Source organism: Rasamsonia emersonii (genome assembly GCF_000968595.1).
Source record: "Rasamsonia emersonii CBS 393.64 chromosome Unknown ctg1118621759968, whole genome shotgun sequence".
NCBI lineage: Eukaryota > Fungi > Ascomycota > Eurotiomycetes > Eurotiales > Trichocomaceae > Rasamsonia > Rasamsonia emersonii.
Window position 1 is genome coordinate 83,306 of NW_013563319.1, and position 21,601 is coordinate 104,906.

Below are 21,601 nucleotides of genomic sequence, written 5' to 3' on the forward strand. Positions count from 1 at the left end.
TTTGCATCGTAAATCGGACTGCCTGGCGATGATCGTGCGATCTGCTAGGCAGCCCGGAGAAATTGAAATCTAAACAGGCGCTGACGTGGAGACATCGATCGATAACCTCCATCTACGAGAAGTAATTCAAGTAATTCGTGCGGATGTCCTCCGAACCGAGTATGCTGAGTTGCGACGGTAACCTGGCTGAGTTTGCTCGCTGGCAATGGGCGAGCCGCTGTCAGCTAGCCTTTTTGACCGCTCTTCCATTACTCCGTCCGGAGCACCGTCGGTTCAGCTCGTAATTTTCTTGTTAGGGGATTGTTTCAGAGGATCTTTGTCTCGCGTGGGCTGTTGAGATTTGCTGTCGATTGCCTGCCAAAGCTGCAGGTGAGTGCTATTATTATTACAGGGTGTGGTTAATAAAACTAGTAATCAAAGTAATTTTTTTTGTTCAAGAAAAATTATTATTATTATTTTTCTTGAAACGAAAGTCAAACTTTACTCCGTGCTTGTACCAAAATAGCAGTACTATATCTCGGTACCGTCTGATGACTGCACATTTTCCCCGCTAGGAATGAAGCTGCAGCGAACTGCAGGATTGGCGCCGTGGCCCGCATTCAGAGACGTCCGAACTCGGCGCGGGAAGCTACCAAGATGAAGAAGAGGAAAGCAGGAATCTGCAGCAGGGTAGAGAGGTTGCTGTAGGAGGCCATGTGCGATTATTATTGTGCAACAGCTGATGGAGAGGAGGATGAGGTCATCCCCCAGCCTCGAAACAGCCTGAAGGACAAAGCGCGAGAAGCGCTGCTTAGGCCCGTTGATCCTCGCCGTAATTTTTCCTCCCCGATGACGGGCTGGTGACCGGGCCATCCCCGTCCATGATGCCCCGAGTATGCACCTCACGTGCCTCCCCTGTAACTGGCGTGTAATGATACAGTCATGGCTGAGAAGGCCTCCATGGCTGGGCACGAGCAGCCTCATCGTCAGCGACAGCAGCACTGCCATCAGCCCAGCATCACCACCACCACCCGCATCATCATCGCCTGCTTCCAGAGACTTCGAAATCGATGTTTCATTGCTGACGCCGTTCTAGCGGGTTCCTCTGTTTTCCTGCTTCCATTTGCAGCAAGCGGTGCTGGTCAGGTCGCCGGCTGCAAACGGCATTCTGCGCATTTCTCCATCGGCGTCGCTTTCTTCAGTCGTATTGCAGGACGCCTCACACATACTTCGCTGCTTGGCTGGCAGCGCCCGTTGCCCGTCCTGCAGCATCATTGCCAACCTCTGCCACGGTGCCACAAAGCCCACAAACAAAAAAAGCCGCAGGAACCACCGCGCGCCCCGGCGTCAGAAGCGTGGGCTCCACCGCCGCCTGTGTTGTTGCGCCAAGCATTTTTCCAATAATCGCCGGGGCCTGCGGCGCCGCCGGCGTCAAAAAAAAAAGAGGATTTCCGGTGTGCGCGTGCAGGGTCCTTACTAGCCTTCCAGCTAGCAGCAGTGGCAACGGACGGCGCCGCCCCATACAAGAGCCAGTTACCCGCTCGCTGCACATCACTGTCGAGGCCTCCATCTCATTTCGTTTCCATCCACCGCTGCCTGCCCACGCGTCTCCCCTCTTTCTCAACCCGTTCTTCTCCCTGCTACCGTCTCTCTGCCTCTTACACTCCTCTCTGCGTCACTGGTGCTCCCTCATATTTGCTGAGCTGTCCGTTTTGCCTTTCTCTTTCCCATCGACATCTCCGTCACGGCATCGCTCACCTGTCAAGATGATGCCCTCCATATTATGACAATCTGCGTCCTGCACGGGACACCCTTTTGCGTACGCTCCCTGCGGTGCGGTCGGTATAGTCTGTGTCAACTTCTAGTCGATTCAGCTTTCTCTCGACCGCTCCAATCTCCTCGCCATTCTGGGAGCTCTCGAGCGTCTTCTCCACCTCTACCACATCCTTTCCTCTTATATTCCTTCATCTTCCGATTCGATCCTGACGACGACAAGAAGGGTGGTTTCAACCTATGGCTCATCACCAGACCAGTGAGAGCCACGGGGTGTCCGCCCTACACAACTTCTTCAAGATGCTGTTATCTTCGAATCCGTCGAATCTACCTGCTGGCCAGGAGACCGACGTTGTCGAGGACGTGGACGAACCTCCGGACTCCCACTTCCTTTCTTCTGAGGCGGTGACTATCCATCACCCTCACACTGATGGCCAGCTCTACTTCAAGTCACCACCTACGGTACCGGAGCGGAAGGAGTCTCTCCTGACCCGCGCCCTGTTGAATAGCCCCGACCTCCTCCCGGCCGATCGGAAATCCCATCACAGTCCCCCTTCTTATCCGCACAGCAATGCCAGCGGTCATTCCACGGCAGAGCTGACCAGTGACGGCGACCTCACGAGCCCGGCCTTGTCCAATACCCCCAGCCCGCCCATTCCGTCTCAGCTAGGCGGTGTGCACAATCTGATCCTCCAACGGAAGCCGACCCCTCCCGCCGATCCGAGCGAATCAAATGTTGAAGCCAATCTAGGCCGCAAGCGTTGCATCACCTTTGCTTGTGCCAACCGACAAAAGGAGACGGAGAAGGAGACGGTGACGGACAAGAACGCTGCTGTCGAGCCTCCCCAGCGGAAGACGACCCTGACTTTCGCCTGCCCGGCTCGCCAGCCCGAGGTCAGGGCTCCGACAAATGGTACCCCTCGGAGAGCTTCTTTCCGTTCCCGGCCCCGTGGATCTCCAGCTCCAGTTGCTCGCAGATCACCCCCGGCTGAAGAGGTTGCTTCCCAAACTCGAAGCGCGAGTGAGGCCCCGCCGTCTCAACCGCAGAGAAAGCCCGGGAGCATCCACATCAGTGGCCTGGGTGGATTCCACCCCTCCGAGGAAACGAGGTTTCACGAGTTCGCAAGTTCGGTCGAGGAGGTCGACGAATGGGTGATCCGGCCGACCGAGTATAAAGACAAAATTACGCTGAATGACTGCATGAAGAAAGAGAACGCGATCCGAAAACTCGGGGAGGAAGCAGAAGCGGAGGCAATGGCAGAGGAAGAAGAAGAAGAGGAAGAAGAAAATGAAGATGACGATGACGACGAGGCTGACGCGGATGAAGAAGCTGGAGAGGAAGACGACTCGACCGTTCACGATTTCTCCTCGGACGATGGCAACGAGTCGGACAACGAGGCCGGCTTCGCTGATTCGGACGACGAGAGTGATGACGGTTCCGACTACAGATTCTGGGCCCCCTCCACCACGACTGCTGCCACGAGCGCGGAGAACATGGATCTTGGCCGTCTGGCTGCGGAACGCAGGAATTCCAACACATCCATCGAGTCTTTGAAACAGGACGAAGCGCAGCCATGGCTCCCCGCGCCTGCTCGCCGAGGCAGAGCTCACCGCGCCATCAAGATTCCCAAGACGCGTCCCGAGACTCCCGACCTTCCGGATAGCACCGACTTTGTGTGTGGGACCCTGGACGAGGATCGCCCTCTCGAGGCCGCCTACATCTCCTGCATGGAGGAACGGCGTCGTAAGAAGCATGTCCCGGTTCCCCAGGATATTGATCCGAGTTTCCCGACCACGGACCCCGAAGACAATGACTTGGATGAGGAGGATGACGAAGACCTCGAGCGCACGGCCAGGGTCGAGGAGGAGCTGCTGCGCGGCAGAGCCAAGGGCTCGTCTCGGAGGACCTCGCCGCGTGTGTCTCCCAAGCGGCCCCTTTCTCCCGCTCCCCGTGTGCGTGGTCACAATTCCCCCAAACGCATGAAGTCTCCCGCCCCGAAGCAGCGGTCCGGTTCCAACGCGGGACTGCCCGTCCTCGCGGGGCCGACGCACCCTGAGGGAGTGAACATCACCGGACCGGTTCAGCGACCGAACTGCAACCGAACCAAGTCTCTTCCCCGGACGCCGAATCCATTCTTCATCGACATGGAGAAAGAGCGTCAGTCATCCGTTGCTCCCTCGTTGGCGCAGTCCCCGGAACGCGGGGTGTCTCGTACGCGCGAGATGCATACCCGGGGCCCCATTGACATCATCCAGGGTCTCGAGCGGAAGCGTCAGAAGCGGAAGGAGAAGTTCTGGCGCCAGCATTGCCGCAAGGCTGCCAAGGAGCAGGAGCGTCGCCCCGTGCCGGGCAAAGGGGCCGAGCGCATGAAGGAGCTGGGCCTGGAAATGGCAGAGAGATTCAAAGCTTACGGCGCCGGTCAAGGCCCGCAGTTGGTTCTCTCAGTTTAGAAAGACCCTCCCACCGGATTCGATTTCTCTTTTTCTTATTTATGGGAACGGGCCGGCGGTGTCGCTGTGCCCAATTTCTTGTACATACTTCCCAGGGAGGCTGATTGATTGCCTGCATTCGAAGCGTCCCGTTTTCAATCCTTTGCATTCAACCGAGATCCATGTACCAAGGGAGGACTCATGTGTCTTGCATTTACAGGCGATCATTATATACTTTGTTTTATTTTTTTTGTACTTCTGTTTCTGTTAGCGAGTTGCTTTTGTCTACTAGTTTTTATTTGTCTTTTTATTCTTCATGAGAAACGATATCCGGTCTTTTATTTTTCGCTTTTTATATCTCTTTTTAGTTTTTGGTATCTCTTTTTAGTTCCTGGGCGGTATCGATCTTGATCTTGGGGACAAGGAGTATATACCCCCTTGTTGTTTTGCTTGTAGATACGGGCAGATTGCCTAATGAAGGATCTCTGCGTTGTTTACATTCGCATTTTTATTTTCGACGTACGATTAGTATCTCACACATGTATTGTCATGCATTATTTCAGTAGAAATCGAAGGACAAGTGAGCGTGTGCATGATGGTAGTGATACCGCGTAGTTTGCCACAGAAGAGGCGGTGGTGCGGCGAGTGAGGCTGAAGTTAGTCCAGTCCGGGACCAGAACAGGCCAAGTTGAAGCACCGAACCAGCCAAGCTCGACCTCCTCGCCAACATCCATCGTGTCGACAACCTCTTGCCATCCCCATCACCTGGCAATTCTTTTTCTTTTTGCGCTTGCAGTTTTCTGTTCCATTGTTTCTGTGTAGCCCTCGAATACCTTCACGATGTGGATTATAAACTGGTGTAAGTACTTTCCCGATCTCCGTTCTCCGTTCCCATCAGCAGCCAGCAGCAAGCAGTCTTTGCTGCAGGGTCACGTTTCTTCTTTGACTTTTGCTAGCCACGTCTTTCCTCAATATCCTCTTCTTTTCTTTTCTTGGTTTCCTACCAGAGAACTGACGTCTTTGCTCGCGTTCGAATGTAGTCTACGACCTCCTGGCCTCCCTGGGCTTGCTCAACAAGCATGCCAAACTTCTCTTCCTCGGTCTGGATAACGCCGGAAAGACGACTTTGCTACACATGCTCAAGGTGAGTGGTTGCGCAGGTGGATGATGGGGGGAGGGAATTCCGGTCTTCTTCGGCTAGCTTCGATGCTCGCAAGCTGTTTGGTGCGGCGAGAAGCGTTTAAGCAGCACGCGACAATCCGCATCGGGGGAGGCCGAAAAGACGTCTCATTATCCAACCGCTTAGCTGAAGACTGAGACTGACATTTCTATCTTGTGCAGAATGACCGAGTAGCAATCCTGCAACCTACTGCACATCCGAGTACGCTGCCTCTTCCCATCTCCCTGCTTATACGGACCAACCCTTCCATCGTTGCGATCCGAATGTCTTTTACTGACGGCGACTGAATCAGCTTCGGAGGAACTGGTGATTGGTAACAACCGATTTACGACCTTTGACCTCGGTGGTCACCAGCAAGGTAGGCGAACATCCTACCTTACCTTCTACTTTGTCGGTCATTGCATGATGCTGATCTGAGTCGCTCAGCTCGTCGTCTCTGGAAGGACTACTTCCCCGAGGTCAGCGGCATCGTCTTCCTGGTCGATGCCAAGGACCACGAGCGGTTCGCGGAGTCCAAGGCGGAACTGGACGCCTTGTTGGCCATGGAGGAATTGGCCAAGGTTCCCTTCCTGATCCTGGGCAACAAGATCGACCACCCGGACGCAGTGAGCGAGGACGAGCTCCGGCATCACCTGGGCTTGTGGCAGACGACAGGCAAGGGCAAGGTTCCGCTGGAGGGCATCCGGCCGATCGAGCTGTTTATGTGCAGTGTTGTGATGAGACAGGGTATGAAATGAAGACAGTAGTCGAAGATGAATTTAGAGGGTTGGAGCTGACAATACATTACAACAGGTTACGGTGAGGGTATCAGATGGCTGTCGCAATACGTCTAAAGAGATCAACCAACCAATCAATCAATCATATGAGATGATAAATAATGACGAAAAGAGAGTGAGAGACTGGTGATGGTACTGGTACGGGTACTACTACTGATACAGAGGTCTTGACCACCACCACCACCACCACAACAACAACAACAACCATGTTATGTTGTTCCCCTATAACCTTTTCTCTCTGTCCACTAAATTTATAACCGAGGTGTCTTGCTTTTACTACTAGTAGTACACCTCTTCTCTTCTCTTCTACTTACATACTCGTCTTTCCTGTCCTCTAGAGCAAGCTAGTTAGCTATCTATCTTCAATCAATGTCTGAGTGAATTGAATTGATCAAGATCTTTCATTCGCTGTCTTGTCCTGTGACCTGTCTAGAGTTTGAATCTACAGTAAAGTACAGTATGCAAAGTAAAACAAAGTGAAGTAAAGCAAAGTAAAGAAGTCATTCTGAACTAAACATTGCCATCCATCCATCCATCAACCAAAACAAGACACAACAAAACAAGACACAACAAGACAAAATAGACATTTATCACTATAATAATGACCGTAGAATTTGTTATTTATTTATTTAGATAGATAGATTCATTAATTGAATTGACTAAATCAATCGATCAATCAATCGACCGATAGACAGACCTACCTGCCTTAGGTACCTACCTACCTCGTGGCCACTACCACTAGCCACCAACCATCACACCAGTCAGTCACCAGTCTCCAGTCATCAGTCAGTCACCAGTCAGTCAGTCAGTCGACTATCTATTCGACATAGTCAGAGAAAAAAAAGAATAAAATAGAAAACAAGTAGTGCAAAAGGGGATCTAGACGGGCAGGTAAAACAAGAAAGCAAAGCAAGCAAGCAAGCGGTATAATGACGCTCTGTTCTGGTCTGGTCTCTCGTCACGTCTCCAAGAAATCTGAACCTTGCTGCCTGCCTGCCTGGCTGGAAAGGTCCGAGGAAGAGAAGAGACTAATGAGAAAAAAAGCAAACGCAAACGCAACTTCGTATACTTTGTCTAATTAGTAGTAGTTCCTTTTTTTTTCGGTTTTTTGTTTTTGTTTTTGTTTCGGGAGACTGGACTGGACTGGACTGGCAAAATGTACACTCTGACACTGTGTCAAAGAAAAAAAACATTTCTTTTCCTCCTGCGTTATACTGACAAGATAAGTAGAAAAAAGATGAATTCAAAAGAGGAAATGAAAAAGGGAAAAAAAAGGAAAAGAAAAAAAAACCGGTACTGAGTGTGTGCGTGGATTGGATTGATTAACAGACACAGACACATAGCTGCTGGTTCTTCTTCCGCCCGTCTTTTAATTTAAAAAGACGTTCGCCTCGCCCTCGACCTTTTAAAAAGCCCTGGCCTTCGTCCTTCCTCATCATCACAACTCAAGAAACCTGGAAAATGCTAAACCTTTAAATAAATAAAACAGCCCCTACTCTCTGCCCTCAAAAGTTAAGAAAAAAAAACAAAACACAGGCAGGGAAATACCTCGAACCCTCCCCTTTCCGGAACAACTGATAAAATAACTCGGCACAGCTCAATGGGAGCGCAAAAGGATAAAATGGAAAAAGAAAAGGAAAGTGTAAAACATGGGTTACGCGACGTCGCAACTGACTGCGGATGGCCGATGGCGTTGTCGATGGCGGGAATGAATCTGGCGGAAGGCGTAAGGCTTCAAAATCATGTCGTGGCGGCCTGGCCTTGTCGTACAGTTCCCGATATGATAACTTTCTATCTTCGTCCGAACCTGCTACACATGGAAAAGCTCGTATGATTTCTTTTTTACTTCTTTTTCTGCTTGCGCGGAGGAGTGATGGGCCTGCCAGTGCTTATGCCCCCGTTGACGTACTTTTGTTTCTTTTCGGCTGGTTTCAAAATCTTCAAAATTTGAGAAAAAATCGCCATGTCAGTAATCCAGAAGACGAAAGGAATAGCCAGACAAAACAGTGCTTACCTGGAATGAACAAAGCAAGCTCTCATCAACGCTCATCATTGCTCCTGCGTTGTCGAATTCTCCGCAATAGTTCGGCGCGCTGAAAAGGGTCACGAGCTGTCGCTTCGAGAAGAACTCATACCCGTCTTCGACGACTTGGTGCGCACGGCAGATGAGATCCATATCGTGTTTTTGGAGGAAGCGCGATACGACGTCGGGTCCGAATGTAAATGATACTCCACGATCGTTCTCACTCCAGCCGGTAATGTCTTTGTCGGGATCGGACCAGAGCAGGTCGCAAAGCAGACCGCAATCGGGAATCTGTCATAGTCAGCGGATTAAGCCTTGAGCTTCAGGAAGCTCCAATGATAGACTATCTTCTTTTTTTTCCTTCTCAAAAAAAAAACCTCCGTTTCCAATTCAACTGCCATTGAGGAAGGAAATCAAAGACAAAAACCGGACTTACATCAGTAGGTCGCATCACACGACGGATCTGTTCCATCGAGTTCAAGTCGGGACTCAAGCCCCCGTGCATCGTAAAGATCTTCTCATCGATAATCGCCGCAATGGGCAAGCAGTTGAAGCAGTCGGTGAACGTCTTCCATAGCTTGATGTTGTACCTTCGCTTGCACTCATCGTAGAAGCCATAGATACGATTGATCGACGCGCACTCGTGGTTACCACGGAGGATGAAAAAGTTCTCCGGGTACTTGATCTTGTAGGCCAGCAACAGGCAGATTGTCTCGAGCGACTGCTTGCCACGATCTACATAGTCTCCCAGGAACAAGTAATTTGCCTCGGGAGGGAAACCGCCGTACTCGAAAAGACGCAACAGATCGTAGTACTGGCCGTGAATATCGCCACATATCTGGTTTTGCATGAATCAGTACGAGTCAACATAGAGTAGATGGAAGAGGGCGATTGTGGCATACCTTGATCGGCGCTTCCAACTCCAGTAATATGGGCTGCGAGATGAAGATTTCCCTCGCCTTGGTGCACAGATGGCGAATCTCCGACTCCAGCAGCTGGACCTGCTTTCCGGGCCGGCTACCCCTCACTTCCAGCAGTCTGTCGATGATGGAATCCAGATCGACCTCACCCTGGTCAGCCATGACTTGCCGCCGCTCACGAGAGACGGAGTAGAGGGGAGAGTAAAGAAGAGTCGGCGGCGGAAGGGAGAAGAGGGGGAAAGAAAGAAACGAGAAACGAAAGAGACGCTTCCGGGAGGCCCTTGGTTGTGTCGCTTTGTCGAAGACTTAATAACCAATGCCGGTGCCTAGAGCGAAGAAAGGGGGGGGTTGCGAAAAATCGTTAGCAAAATAAAACTCAATTCTGAAGTGTCTGCCGATAAGCGATTTTTTATTTTATTCCTTTTTTCTTTCTTTTTTTTTCCTGTGGGTGGGCGTGGGAAGGAGACGCGGCTGTCGACGCGTGTCGTGATGTGAAGGATCTGACGAAGGGATGGGGACTCACCAAGAAGAAAAAGAAAAGCTCCCGGTAAGCTGGACGGAGAGCGTTGGATGAGCAGGCCCGTCAGGCCCCGAATACCAAGCTCTGGAGTCGGTGTCCCCGATGGGAAGAGGATCTGGCGAGGGGGAGAGGCGTGTCTCTGAGATCTATCTGGCTCGATCTGGGCGATGGAAAGGCTTTCCGCGAGCTGGGATGACGCTGGCGACACGAGCAGACGGGGGAGAAAAAACGGCGCCGGCGAGTTGGTGAAAAACCAGAGGGACGGACGCAACCACCAGGCAGCGATGACAGACGCGGCGTGTCTCGAGGCTCTTGGGGCTTTCTGATGGATGGGAAGTCGGAATGGGCGATGGCTCAGAGGTTTCGCTCGCTCTCGCACACGGGTCGCGGTGGCGGGGGGAAGGGGGATCCGGTGTGGCAGCAATCAAGGGCGCCTACGGGCAGTGGGATCTCAGCGAGACGCGATCGACAGGGGACGGACGAGCGTGGACAGAAGAGGCACGACGAGGTGGTGACGGCGGAGGCAGACAATGAAGCAGCGCTGGCGAGCGAGAGGAGGGGAGGCAGGTTGACTGGCAGGCAAGGCAGTCTGAGGGCATCGAGCGAGAACGAGAAGAGGGCCGGCTCGGGCGGTGTTTAGTCTCGTTGGCCCGCTGCTTGGCTCGTTCCTTGCCGGCTGGCGGTACGGCGGCGACAGAACCCCGATCTGATCTGACTACGACACGCATTCTTGCTTGCGTATTCTGACTGTGCTCCCCCAGAATCCTGCCTGTCTCTTCCTCATCACGCCCTCCGGCCGTCCTTGATTGTTCTTTTCCTGCGTGCGCCCCCGGAATGGCGTCCTCGCAGCCTGCCCAGCGACAGACGGTGCGCCCAGGACGCGGGTGGATCCACCACTGCCAAATCTCGTCGATACAGCATTAATTGGCGGACCAGAGTTGGACAGACATGATTCTCGAATACATCATGCCCGTAAGCCTACAAATCCCGGCGCAGCCCTTTTTCCTTTTTCGGGTCTGCTGAGTGATTCCAAGAGACGACGTGCCGGAATCACTGAGACCGCCCCCAGTCTCCTTATTTTGTCGCCAGGACTAGTATAATTAATACGGGTCTGATCACATAAGTCTCCCACTGGCTTAGGGACTGCTGATCCGTTGTCGTACCAAGTGATCTGCCTCCCTGATCGCTTTCCAGAAACAGCAGAACTACTCCAGGTCCTCGTTGAATCGCCGCCCATTGCACTGCAACAGGTTCCACAGCCGTTCATAGTCCTTGCCAAGACCCGATGCTCTTTCTCGAACGCCTCCGAGACCTGGCCAGCAGGGCAGGGCATCGAGCAGGGGTTTCAACTTGACCTTTCAACTTCCCAGATGATGCTAGTCGTCCTCTTAGTGGCTCCCTGAGGCTCCGGCCAACTCTGCGCTCCGGATCTCTCAGTCTCCCTCGCCGTTACCCACTGCAATTCGTGGGGCTTGCCGCCGGGCCCCGGCCTGGACGCGCAACGGTCCAAAATTGGAACACCCGACCAAGCAACTGACTGGCTCCCAAGGTACATACATGGCGGAGGGATCATTGGATCAGTGATGCTGCTCTACGCGATAATACGGTTCGCGGTCGATCCTGGACAGGATCACTCACCGACAGACTTCGTGACAGCTACGATCGTGTATCATCAGAGAACAATCTTCTTCATTGCAGATGCAATCGATACAGGATTAACGTGCCGCACTTCATATCTTCATGCAATCACCATGAATCTTCAGTGTATAGACGCAAAACAAATACGTCAATAACAGGCATACGTAAAACATGACGCGGTACGAGGAATCGTCATCAAAAAAACAACAATCACAACCGAGAGAGGAGCGTAATCGGAACTCGTGGAAAAGAACAGACGGAAAAATCATACCGCTCCTGTAAACGCCCAAATGCCTGCCGCCCATTAATAGTACAAGCGGTCTAAAAAGTAAAAAAAAATCCACCGGATACGATCTTTGGACGATACCTTCCCTAAGAGGAATGTAGACCGGTTGTGACGGCAAGAAAACGCACGAAGATCATCAAAACATGCCCGCCCAGAATGTCAAATCATCAAAACCCGTATAACACCATGATATGCACCGAAAATATACAATCAAGAAGGGGTATAACTTTTTTTTTTGGAGGCACAAATCCTCACCCAGTCGGAAAGAAGCCGAGCATCGGCCAAAGGAAGAGCGAAAACAAGGAACCCACGGTACTCCAATAGAGGGCATTCGTGGGGAAACGACCCGTCTGACCGCAAGAGAGGAGAAGTGTCATCGCCCACCACTTCAGGGGAAGAAAAATTCGCGAACCAGAAAAATAAAAGGAAGATTTTTTTTCAGCCCAAGGTCCGACCGCCGCTGACCATAACCTGGTTGGGAGTCCGTGTGATGGGATCGGGTCGAATGGTGGGAGAATCAAGCCCAGGTCCGGAACACGGGACTGCGATGCTCTGTTGTTTAGGCTGCCAGGCATCATCGCCCAAAACGCTGAGCCAGCCGCTGCCCACATCTTGCTTCAGAGCCTCCAGTCTCTGCCGGTAGACATTTCCGTCAACATTCCAGTCCAGGTCTTGGATAGCAGGGAGAAGTTCGCGGTTGTTGTTCGCCTCAACGGGATACGGAACTTGCCTTTTGACAGGCTCTGGGGTCGCGAGCTGAGGCACAGTCCTGGGGGACATGCCCTGAGTGGAGGTCTCAATAAACGGATCAGACGGATCAGTCGGACCCGGGGCAGGGGTCAGGGTGTGCTTAGTCGCCTCGACACGGGCGGCCTTATCGCCAGCGGCGGCAGAATCCTCTCGGGAAATATCCACGATTCGCCGTCGAAGAGCCTTCTTTCGACGACTAGATCCCACCGTATAATTGTTCTGTTGAGACTCGGGAGCCAGACTCTCGGAGACTGGTGGTTCCTGGTCATTGGGAGGGAGGCCATGGCGCACCGATCCCGAGGCTCTACTCACTGTCTGCGGAGGCTCGGGATCGACCGGTCGCACCACAGGAGCGGCCTCCGGTTCGGCAACCCGATCGACCAACTGCTTCCTTTCGCTGTACCCCGGACCAGACGCGTCGATAATGATATCTTCGGCGTATCCAGGGGTACGGCGAAAGAGGTTGAAGATAGTAACGCGGTAACCAGAGTGAGTCTTCGTGAACGGATTGCCTGACACCCAGATCTCCCGTATCTCAGGAAGACCGGTCAGTCGAGCAATCTCCGTGGGATCGGACAGATTGTTATCCCGAAGATCTAAACGTTCCAACGAGAGGAGTCGTTCGATTCCTGCGAGAGACGAAAGACGGTTTCCACGAAGATTCAACGCGGTGATCGCGGGTAACGGGTTCTTGGACAGGGAACGCAGTGACTCGATCATGCAGTTGGACAAGTTCAACGCCCGCAGGGATACCAGAGATGCTAGGCTGTCGGGAACCTCGCCAAAATGATTCGAAGACAGGTCCAATGAGTGCAAAGTATTGGCCACCGGGGCAAGACTAGAGGCGGTGATGGAGGTCAGGGAGTTATCAGGCAGGCCGAGATGCCGGAGGAACCGCCATTTCGTGGGGGGTAGAACGCCTGCCAGGAGATTCGAGGAACTTCGATTGCCGTAGCTTGTGGACGCTTCACTCGAGTTCGAACTCCCGGAGCCGGAACGTGCGATTTTAACGGAGTGACCTCGAGAATGGCGATAGCCGACCTGTTTCGAACTCTGCGGGCGGGTTGGAGAATAACTTCCACTGCGTCGATGGCCTCGTCCACCCTCCGAAGCCCCTCGGACCATGGGCACCGCCTTGGGACTCGTACTGGTTCCAAGGCCGGAATCTGCGGTGGGGGAGCCGGGTGCCGAGTTCGACTTGCCCATGTCGGATTTGTAGTCAGGTGGTGGATGAGTGGCACTGCTACTCGATCCCAGGACCGGGGACGGCTGGGACTTGGAGGAGCGACGCCTCCGTTTATCAATGTCATCGAGGACGATCCTGGTCAGCAGGTCCGCCGGGTCGTCGATATTGGCTCTCTTCAGAGTCAGTGTGCGCAGTTGTTCCGAGAGACGGTCCCATCCATAGAACGAGCGAAAGTCTATATCGATGATCTCCAAAGAGCTCACGTTCTTGAAACAATGGAGGGGAACGGCAGTATCTAACGGGAATTCCTCATATCCACGGATCAGGCGAGCTCGGTGGTCCGGGGCTAAACGGAGACAGGGGATTTTCGTGAAGGCAGAATACAGGTACTTCAGATCAGCCTCGAGGGCAGCCTTGGCCTTCTCGGACTTGGAGGCATCCTTGGAACCCAGACCAAAGGAGGACCACAGAGCGCTCATGCCCGATATGACACTACGCACGCTTGATACAGAATGGATGGAGTCCCGGTCACCGCGGGAGCGGCGGGGCTGGTTCAGAAAGGAGACATAGGAGGGGGCAGTCTCAGTGTGAATGTTCTCCAGTCGAACATTCATGGGACCCACGGGGATAAAGAGCTCTTCAAAGCGGGAGAGCAAGTAGAATAGATGATGGGGAGTCAGGGTGAGTTTTGCAGACTTGACAGTATGAGAGGTAAATTTCAGGGGCCCAAACGACAATGCTGCGGCCAGGGTCGAGGACGTGGCTCCGGTGGAGGGGCCATTTTTGGAAGACTGGCGTCTCAGTTGCAGGGCGTTCGCCAATGCCTTCTCGTGAGTGCGCACAAAACTAGCGAGATTCTATTACAGGAAGACGAAGCAGATATCAGCTTTGTTGGCTCCCCATAACGGACTTCCACCGGGGGAGGGACCGACCTTGATGAAGAGCTGGCCATCTTCAGAGTTGAGTTTCTCCATCATGATGTTCTTCCTGCCCGACGTAGTAGAATCCAGGCAGGAGACAGCGCTGAAAACGGGTGCTCAGGGAACACTCGAAAGACCGGCGAAGGCAGCCGTCGACATCTTTGCCGGATCAAGCTGTAGGAAGAAAAAGTAGAGAAGTCAGCAATGAATCTCGATACTCGCTCGCATCCCCAATAGAGTCAAACACAGTCATAGGAGAAGTGTAGGGTGATGGGGCGCAGAGAGGGGATTAAAAAAAGAAGAGTGAAACAATACCTCGATAATTGATACTGACGGCGTGCTCCAGGAGGTTCACGAGACCTTGAACCTCTGACCTCAGCAGGAAGCCTCCGCTGAGACAAACTTCGATGGAGTGAGAACAAGGCGAAAGGGCCGCCCTGGATAGTCTCGTATGACTTTTTGATCTCGTCTTTCTGCCTTGCTTTTCCTTGTCCCCCAGCCAAGGCAGCAGCCCAGTGAAAGAAAGGGAGTCGGTTGCAGTGAAGACGTACCGGGGGCGAAAGGAAAACAGAGGAAGAGAGAAATCGAAGAATCTATATGAAGGAGATCAGGGGCGACAAGGAAAGGATCGGGACGAGTGGTGTGCTCTGGACACCCCTCCTGCAGCAGGGAGCAGGTAAAACGCGAAGGCTGCAGGAGAAGAGGCAGGCCAAACAAGGCGATTGTTGTACTATTTCCCCCTCCTCGAGGGACCGGGGAGGGCCTTGGGAGCAGGAGCAGGACGAGAGCCGCTAAACCCAAGCAGGCCGATGGAGGGGCCGCTTGGCTGCCCGCGCCTGCTAAATAAGCTAAATAAGCAGCGCTAATCACCCTGCGCGCGCCCGTGACGCAGTGCCTGCCCCTCCCAGGGCACCTGCGGCCGCTGGTTGGCGGGCTGCCGGGCGTATCGAGTCGCTTAGCCCGTCCTGCCTGCAGCTACCGCTAGCTCCGTGATCCATCGCGCTAGGCAGGTCGCAGAGATGACTCGGAAATCCAACCTTCAGCCACCTGCGGCCGACCCGGCCCGGAGGCGCAACCACCCTTCTCCCTCGCTTACGATCTGGGTGACTATCAAATAAAATATGAGCTGGAGTGTGGCTACGGCTGAAGAGGGCTGCTGCAGCCCGGAATGGTAAGCACCATCGTCATGCTGCAGGAAACGGGGCAGCCGAGATAGAGGCAGTGGACGGGGTGCCGGCCTGGAGGAAGCCATCCCATGCCGTTGATTGATGCTCGACGCCTGGCTCTTGGCCCGCGCGTCCCCGTCCCGTCCAAGAGTTTCCTAGTCCAGAATATCCGCTGCGTCGCGCTGCAGCCGGCCTGTCCCAGTAACTGAGAATGACCACTGGCCCGTCGCCGCACAACGCCCGCTGGCGGGAGGGCGAATCACGGGCACGGCTGGCCGTGTTTTGCATGCCGCTTTCGGCCATGCAGCAGCATCGGCTCTCGCAGCGCGCTCAGCAGGCCCGGTCTCATGGCCTGCTCCTCCGCTCCCATTCGCCTTGCATATCTTCTCTGTCTGTGGCAAACGCCGCCCTCTGACATTCCTTCCGGCGAATCGGCATCAAGTGACCCTCTTTGCCCTCACTCGCACCCTCTGCGTCGTGTATGGGTGTGCTCAGCTCCCAAGGAAAAAATCATCTTCCAAGCTGAGGTTATCAGCCAGCCTACGCATTACTTTCTTTCCTTTTTTTATCTCCCTTATGCCCTTGGTCTATCTATTATCGAGTATCGCCTCCCCTCCTGTTCTTTTAACGACATGGTTGTACTGTTCCAATTAATTTCCGCCCATAGTGCCTTGGAGAACATGCGCAGTACATGACCGCCCGTCTCCGTGAGAGTCGCTGATGATGCCAGTGGCAATAATGCAGATTACTTCGTCATCACATTCCACTGGTGACGGCATCAAATCATCTTCCGCGCAATTGTCTTGCCATATCGATGATGGATAGAAAGGTATGAAGTCGGTCGGGAGTTGCGGCGATTGCGTATCTCCAGTTGTGGCATCCCCCTGCGGAGTCCTTGGCAGGCTTATCAAAACCCTCCGCTTGGTCTGGGGTGTGCATGTGCTTGATAGCATGCTGGTTGGAGTAGATTGCCAACTGCTTGAACCCCTCCATTCCGATGCACGATCTACAAAAACTTTAATGGTGGAGTTCCACCTGTAAAACCCTCCAAACCCCGTATCCTTCCCAGATAGTCGCCTTAGTAGGAATAGGTACCTTGTCGTCTCTGCGAGGGACATGCGCATACATGCATACTACATACAGATCCATGGACTCCAAAATTCGTCGCATCGTTGGTCCGAGTCTTCGAACTGGACTAGTTTATAATATGACGGAGTGTTAGATTTCGGAGAAGCGGTGTAGCCCTTCCCTTGGGAAAGAGGGGCAGACACAACTTGGTCTTCCGTTCTTCGGGGGTCTATTACGTACGTCCCTTGGAATGACCGGGCTGATCAGGGTGCTCACGACACGGGCATGGCACACCCAGCGCTGTCGTGCTGGGGTACACATGACGGTTTTTCGAATCGGATGCCTTCGTTGATCACCGCCCCGGTGCCATCCACGGCAGGACCCATAGCCAATCAATCGTCAACGATGCTCTCGAAGTCGGTGGGGCTCCGAGATCTTGCAAGACAGCCTCAGAACTGCACCCCTAAACTGGCAATGCGGAAGAATAACACGGAGGACAGAGACAACAACGTTGGAGGACAGGACCAGCAGCACATGGTGGCAGAGGACATGCCGTAGTCTGATCACCCCCGGGACCCACAATTATCGGTCGCACCTAACCTGTTTTGTCAGTCCTGATACGACGGCGGAGGAGAATAATATCCCGAGTATTCCTGATGATCGACAGCGACTAAAACGTCCTGAATGGTTTGCATACAACCTTGAAGGCGTTCTCTACCTCGATAATTCCCATCCATCATCTGGGTGTGTTTATCAGAAACAGATGACTCTGCCATTGATCACAGAGATCCACGGAACCGAAGTGCACAACTGAGCGGTCACGGCCCGCGGTAGCCGCGAATGCTCCATCGCTCTTCCCGTTCAGAGAAATCTCTCTCTCCTGGCGCCGCCACCACCCCACCATCACGACTCGTGTCAGAACATCTTTGAAAGGCGTCAACATGCAGATGTCATGTTACCGATTCGGAAGGACAATGCATCCAAAGAAAAAAGAGAGACCCTCTCTTCCCTCACAGAATTTTCTAGTTTCTTCCGACTACGTGCAAGTCGCCCCAAGGATTAGTGGCAGGTAGCTGCAGGATGTCAATCCAAATGCCAGTAAGGATATCGACACGACTTACAAAACGCACCCACAGCGTGGATAATAATGGAGACCATGCATTGACGACACACGCCTGTCAACATTATTGGGTGGCGAGTGGCCGCAGCATGAACTCAGGGAATTGCTGATGATTGGAGAAGGTCTTGTTGGCGCGTGCACCGTGCTAGCCCTTACTGCCGGGTCCTTGGCACTTGGCAAGACGCGACGTGCTGCTAGCGTACCTACTCGCAGACCCCGGAGAAGTCGCCATCCTCTCTCTGTGGGACGCTTTTGGGACATTGCAATTTTCTACGGAGCAAGTGCAAACGCATACACGCATAAAGATAATACCATTTATCTAGTCCTCGGAGGTGTTGGAGGCTAAGCATACAGGAGGTCTGCACCAGAGTCAATCAGGTTGATCGTCTCTCTCCCGGAGCGCTAATACTTCGACACCCTCTAATGTTTCGCACCGGCAATTCAAGGTTCTAACATACATGGCGCAGACTTGCCCCGGAGAATAACAATGTAATGGATTTCCCTGATAGACCAGGTGCATGCAATATGCAAAAATGCGTCATGGCCTCTTGCCTTTTTTCTAATCATAGTCTCGGAGAAGCTTCGGGAGTCCGAATCGGATCGAGGACTGCCTGGTGGGGCACGGGCCACCGGTCACGGACCACCAGGGTCGGACCGGCTCACCAGCCACAGATCCCGTGCTCCAGAGATGTGGCGGGTGCAAGTGGCCCCGCACACTGTGGCTGGGCCCAGCTACCCAATCCGTCGACAGCAGCATCTGACGTCGTTGGTCCGTTTCCCCAACCGCCCCAATGACGCTGGCATATCCCATCATGAGCCTCAACAGCAATACATGATATAACAACTTCAACATGATGCCTCTCCGAACCCAACAATGACCTCCGGCGACAAGTCGACGTCCCCTACATCCGATGACCTCTACGACCCCTCCAAACTCCCCGACTACGACACCGAGTTTATCAGTCCGGATGACCTTCGTCGCTTCGAACAGGCTCTGAACGCGCCTGAAGCGGAGCCTCTTGTTGCTATTAACGATTGGCGCCCCATTCGCCAACGCGTCCGGAAACCTCGGGGCAGTCGCCGAAAAAGGACTAAGGATGAGACGAGAGAAGGCATCCTGTATACGGTCCTCAAATACCCGTTTCTCGCAATCGTTTTTGGATGGATCGCCGTTCTCAGTGTCGCCTATATACTCACTCGCCTTTATATCTACCTATATGAGCACTTTGTCACATGGACAGGCCAGCGGGAGAGATTACGACGAGCATTGCATGCAACCCATAACTATGCCGACTGGCTGAGGGCTGCCAGAGCCCTGGACGCATATCTCGGCACCGAGCAATGGAAGGAGAAGGACGAATACGCGTATTACGACTACTTGACGGTGAATAAAGTTTTGACACAGCTCAGGAAGCTGAGAAAACTTGCGGAGAAGGAAGCACAAGATGGTGTGACCAGCTCCGGTGGCGATACCCCGGCCATGGAGGAGCTCCGTTCGCTGTTGGAAGCCTGTGTTAAAAACAACTTTGCCGGAGTGGAAAATCCGCGACTCTACAGCGAAACATATTCGGGGACCAAACATCTAGTGCAGGAGTATATCAATGAGGTGCATGCTTCTTTACAGTTGGTCTTGAACAGCAGGCACCTGTCGAAAGAAGTCAAGTACCGTCACTTCAGACACCTGGACACCAACCTTGGACGTACGGCGCTTTGTCTATCCGGGGGAGCGACATTCGCCTACTACCATTTCGGAGTCGTGAAGGCCCTCCTGAACAACGGAGTGCTCCCAGAGATTATCACGGGCACGTCAGGCGGGGCTTTGGTCGCCGCGCTGGTTGCGACAAGGACCGATGATGAGTTGAAACAACTACTCGTACCCGCCCTGGCGCACAAGATTAAAGCCTGCCATGAGGGCTTCACGACCTGGATACAGCGCTGGTGGCGGACAGGAGCCCGGTTTGACACCATGGACTGGGCTCAACAATGCAGCTGGTTCACCAGGGGCTCCACCACCTTCCGTGAAGCGTTCGAACGCACAGGGAGAATCCTCAATGTTTCCTGCGTGCCTTCCGATCCGTACTCCCCGACGATCCTCGCGAATTATTTGACGTCTCCTGACTGCGTGATCTGGAGCGCCGTCCTCGCTTCTGCTGCTGTCCCGGGCATCTTGAACCCGGTGGTGCTAATGAAAAAGAATCGCGATGGCACGTTATCGCCCTACTCGTTTGGGAACAAGTGGAAAGATGGCAGTTTACGAACCGACATACCGGTGCAGGCGTTGAATTTACATTTTAACGTCAACTTCACCATTGTATCTCAGGTGAGACGAAATTTTATGCCGGTTGTTATTAGTATATACTGACAGCCAATCCAGGTGAATCCTCACATCAATCTCTTCTTCTTCAGCTCCCGAGGAACAGTGGGCCGACCGGTGACGCATCGTAAGGGCCGGGGATGGCGCGGTGGATTCCTTGGGTCGGCGGTGGAACAGTATATAAAGCTCGATTTGAATAAGTGGCTTCGAGTGCTGCGGCATCTGGAGCTGCTGCCACGGCCGCTGGGCCAGGACTGGAGTCAGATTTGGCTGCAGCATTTCAGCGGCACAATCACGATCTGGCCCAAGAGTATTCCTTCGGATTATTGGAACATTCTTTCCGACCCCAGCCCGCAGCGGTTGGCACGAATGATTCACGTAGGCCAGCAGAGCACCTTTCCCAAAATCCAGTTCATCCGGAACCGGATGAAGATCGAGAGTTGCATCATGGAGGGCCTGCTTCGCAATTCGACGACGCGCAGTCGAGAGCCGTCGCCGCTGCTCTCACGACGAGTGGATGTCGGTGACAAAGAACCGTCCGACCATGTTCCACCTTTCCCCAGGGAGGAACGACTCGACGAGAATCTACCGGGACGCCGGACTCCGCCTGGCCGCGAGTTTGGCGACCGATATCTCGACGTGCCGGACGCTCCTGCACCGCGACATGAACAGAGACGGCCCAGCGTCATTGAAGAGATGCGACGGCAGTCGGCAGTCTTCTTCGACGACTCGGACGTGTACGGCGAAGAGGCCAACAACTACTCGAGTGACGAGGGGAGTCTCATTGCGGGGGAGAACAGCGGAACGAGAGTGACCTAACCTTCACAATATAGATGACATGACCGTCTTTGTTACTTGTGCATATAGAACTGGTGGAATATTCACTGTTTTGGTACGAACTTGATGTGATACCCTTTTGCATGGAAAAAAAAAAGAAGTGCCACTGCAATTGCCCTATGTATATTATCAATAGAATAGAATATTCCGAATCTTTGATATATGTAATCTATGACAGTTAATTTATCCTATCCATTTCATCATCTATAATATCTATATATCTATCTATCTTCTATGAATAAGACAGAATTAGCCCTTTATTTCATACTGCACCTAAATAGATAGATATATAGATGTGACCATAGTATTTTTTTTTCAACCCCTCTTTCTTTTTTTTTTAGTTTTGGCCTGCATACAGGTAGCAATTCCCATATCAAATTGATTAATTCAACATATATTGTACCTACCCTACCAGAAACCATCAAGCGAGTTTTTCTACTGTAGCATTCTCATGACGTTGATCGACTCTCTCCCTTTTTTTTTAAATTCCAATGATTGATTGTGAGGGAGTTCCAAAAAGGGTATCTGGTCTCGTGCCATACATGCATACATACATGTGCTGGACGGACAGGATAGGATAGGATGGGATGGGACGTGCCTTTTCTTTTTTTTTTCACCATTACAATACTGAAGGTCAGGTAGATTATTAATAATTCGACGGAAGTTGATTATTATCTTTTTTTTAAACAAAAAAAAATCTACACCGCTACTAATA

General features: G+C 52.8%; 6 protein-coding genes across 6 annotated transcripts; 3 read left to right on the forward strand and 3 right to left on the reverse strand.

Annotated features, from left to right (window-relative positions):
* Window positions 1-2,052: 2,052 nt before the first annotated feature.
* T310_0901 (uncharacterized protein) lies at window positions 2,053-4,203 on the forward strand (the record flags this gene model as incomplete). Its single annotated transcript, XM_013476194.1, has 1 exon — window positions 2,053-4,203. The coding sequence occupies one exon, from the start codon at window positions 2,053-2,055 to the stop codon at window positions 4,201-4,203; it is 2,151 nt and encodes a 716-aa protein (XP_013331648.1).
* An 819-nt stretch (window positions 4,204-5,022) lies between these two features.
* T310_0902 (Small monomeric GTPase SarA) lies at window positions 5,023-6,195 on the forward strand (the record flags this gene model as incomplete). Its single annotated transcript, XM_013476195.1, has 6 exons — window positions 5,023-5,041; window positions 5,223-5,326; window positions 5,524-5,563; window positions 5,655-5,720; window positions 5,789-6,088; window positions 6,155-6,195. 6 exons carry the CDS (start codon window positions 5,023-5,025, stop codon window positions 6,193-6,195), a joined length of 570 nt encoding a protein of 189 aa, XP_013331649.1.
* Window positions 6,196-8,104: 1,909 nt separating this feature from the next.
* T310_0903 (Phosphoprotein phosphatase) lies at window positions 8,105-9,243 on the reverse strand (the record flags this gene model as incomplete). Its single annotated transcript, XM_013476196.1, has 3 exons — window positions 8,105-8,452; window positions 8,598-8,999; window positions 9,064-9,243. 3 exons carry the CDS (start codon window positions 9,241-9,243, stop codon window positions 8,105-8,107), a joined length of 930 nt encoding a protein of 309 aa, XP_013331650.1.
* Window positions 9,244-10,035: 792 nt separating this feature from the next.
* T310_0904 (uncharacterized protein) lies at window positions 10,036-11,412 on the reverse strand (the record flags this gene model as incomplete). The annotated part of the gene is made up of 5 exons (XM_013476197.1): window positions 10,036-10,497; window positions 10,584-10,842; window positions 10,957-11,192; window positions 11,240-11,257; window positions 11,404-11,412. The coding sequence occupies 5 exons, from the start codon at window positions 11,410-11,412 to the stop codon at window positions 10,036-10,038; spliced, it is 984 nt and encodes a 327-aa protein (XP_013331651.1).
* Window positions 11,413-11,963: 551 nt separating this feature from the next.
* Window positions 11,964-14,435, reverse strand: T310_0905 (Leucine Rich Repeat domain protein; the record flags this gene model as incomplete). The annotated part of the gene is made up of 2 exons (XM_013476198.1): window positions 11,964-14,318; window positions 14,394-14,435. The coding sequence occupies 2 exons, from the start codon at window positions 14,433-14,435 to the stop codon at window positions 11,964-11,966; spliced, it is 2,397 nt and encodes a 798-aa protein (XP_013331652.1).
* Window positions 14,436-18,609: 4,174 nt separating this feature from the next.
* On the forward strand, window positions 18,610-20,868 carry T310_0906 (Patatin-like phospholipase domain-containing protein; the record flags this gene model as incomplete). The annotated part of the gene is made up of 2 exons (XM_013476199.1): window positions 18,610-20,055; window positions 20,110-20,868. 2 exons carry the CDS (start codon window positions 18,610-18,612, stop codon window positions 20,866-20,868), a joined length of 2,205 nt encoding a protein of 734 aa, XP_013331653.1.
* Window positions 20,869-21,601: the final 733 nt, after the last annotated feature.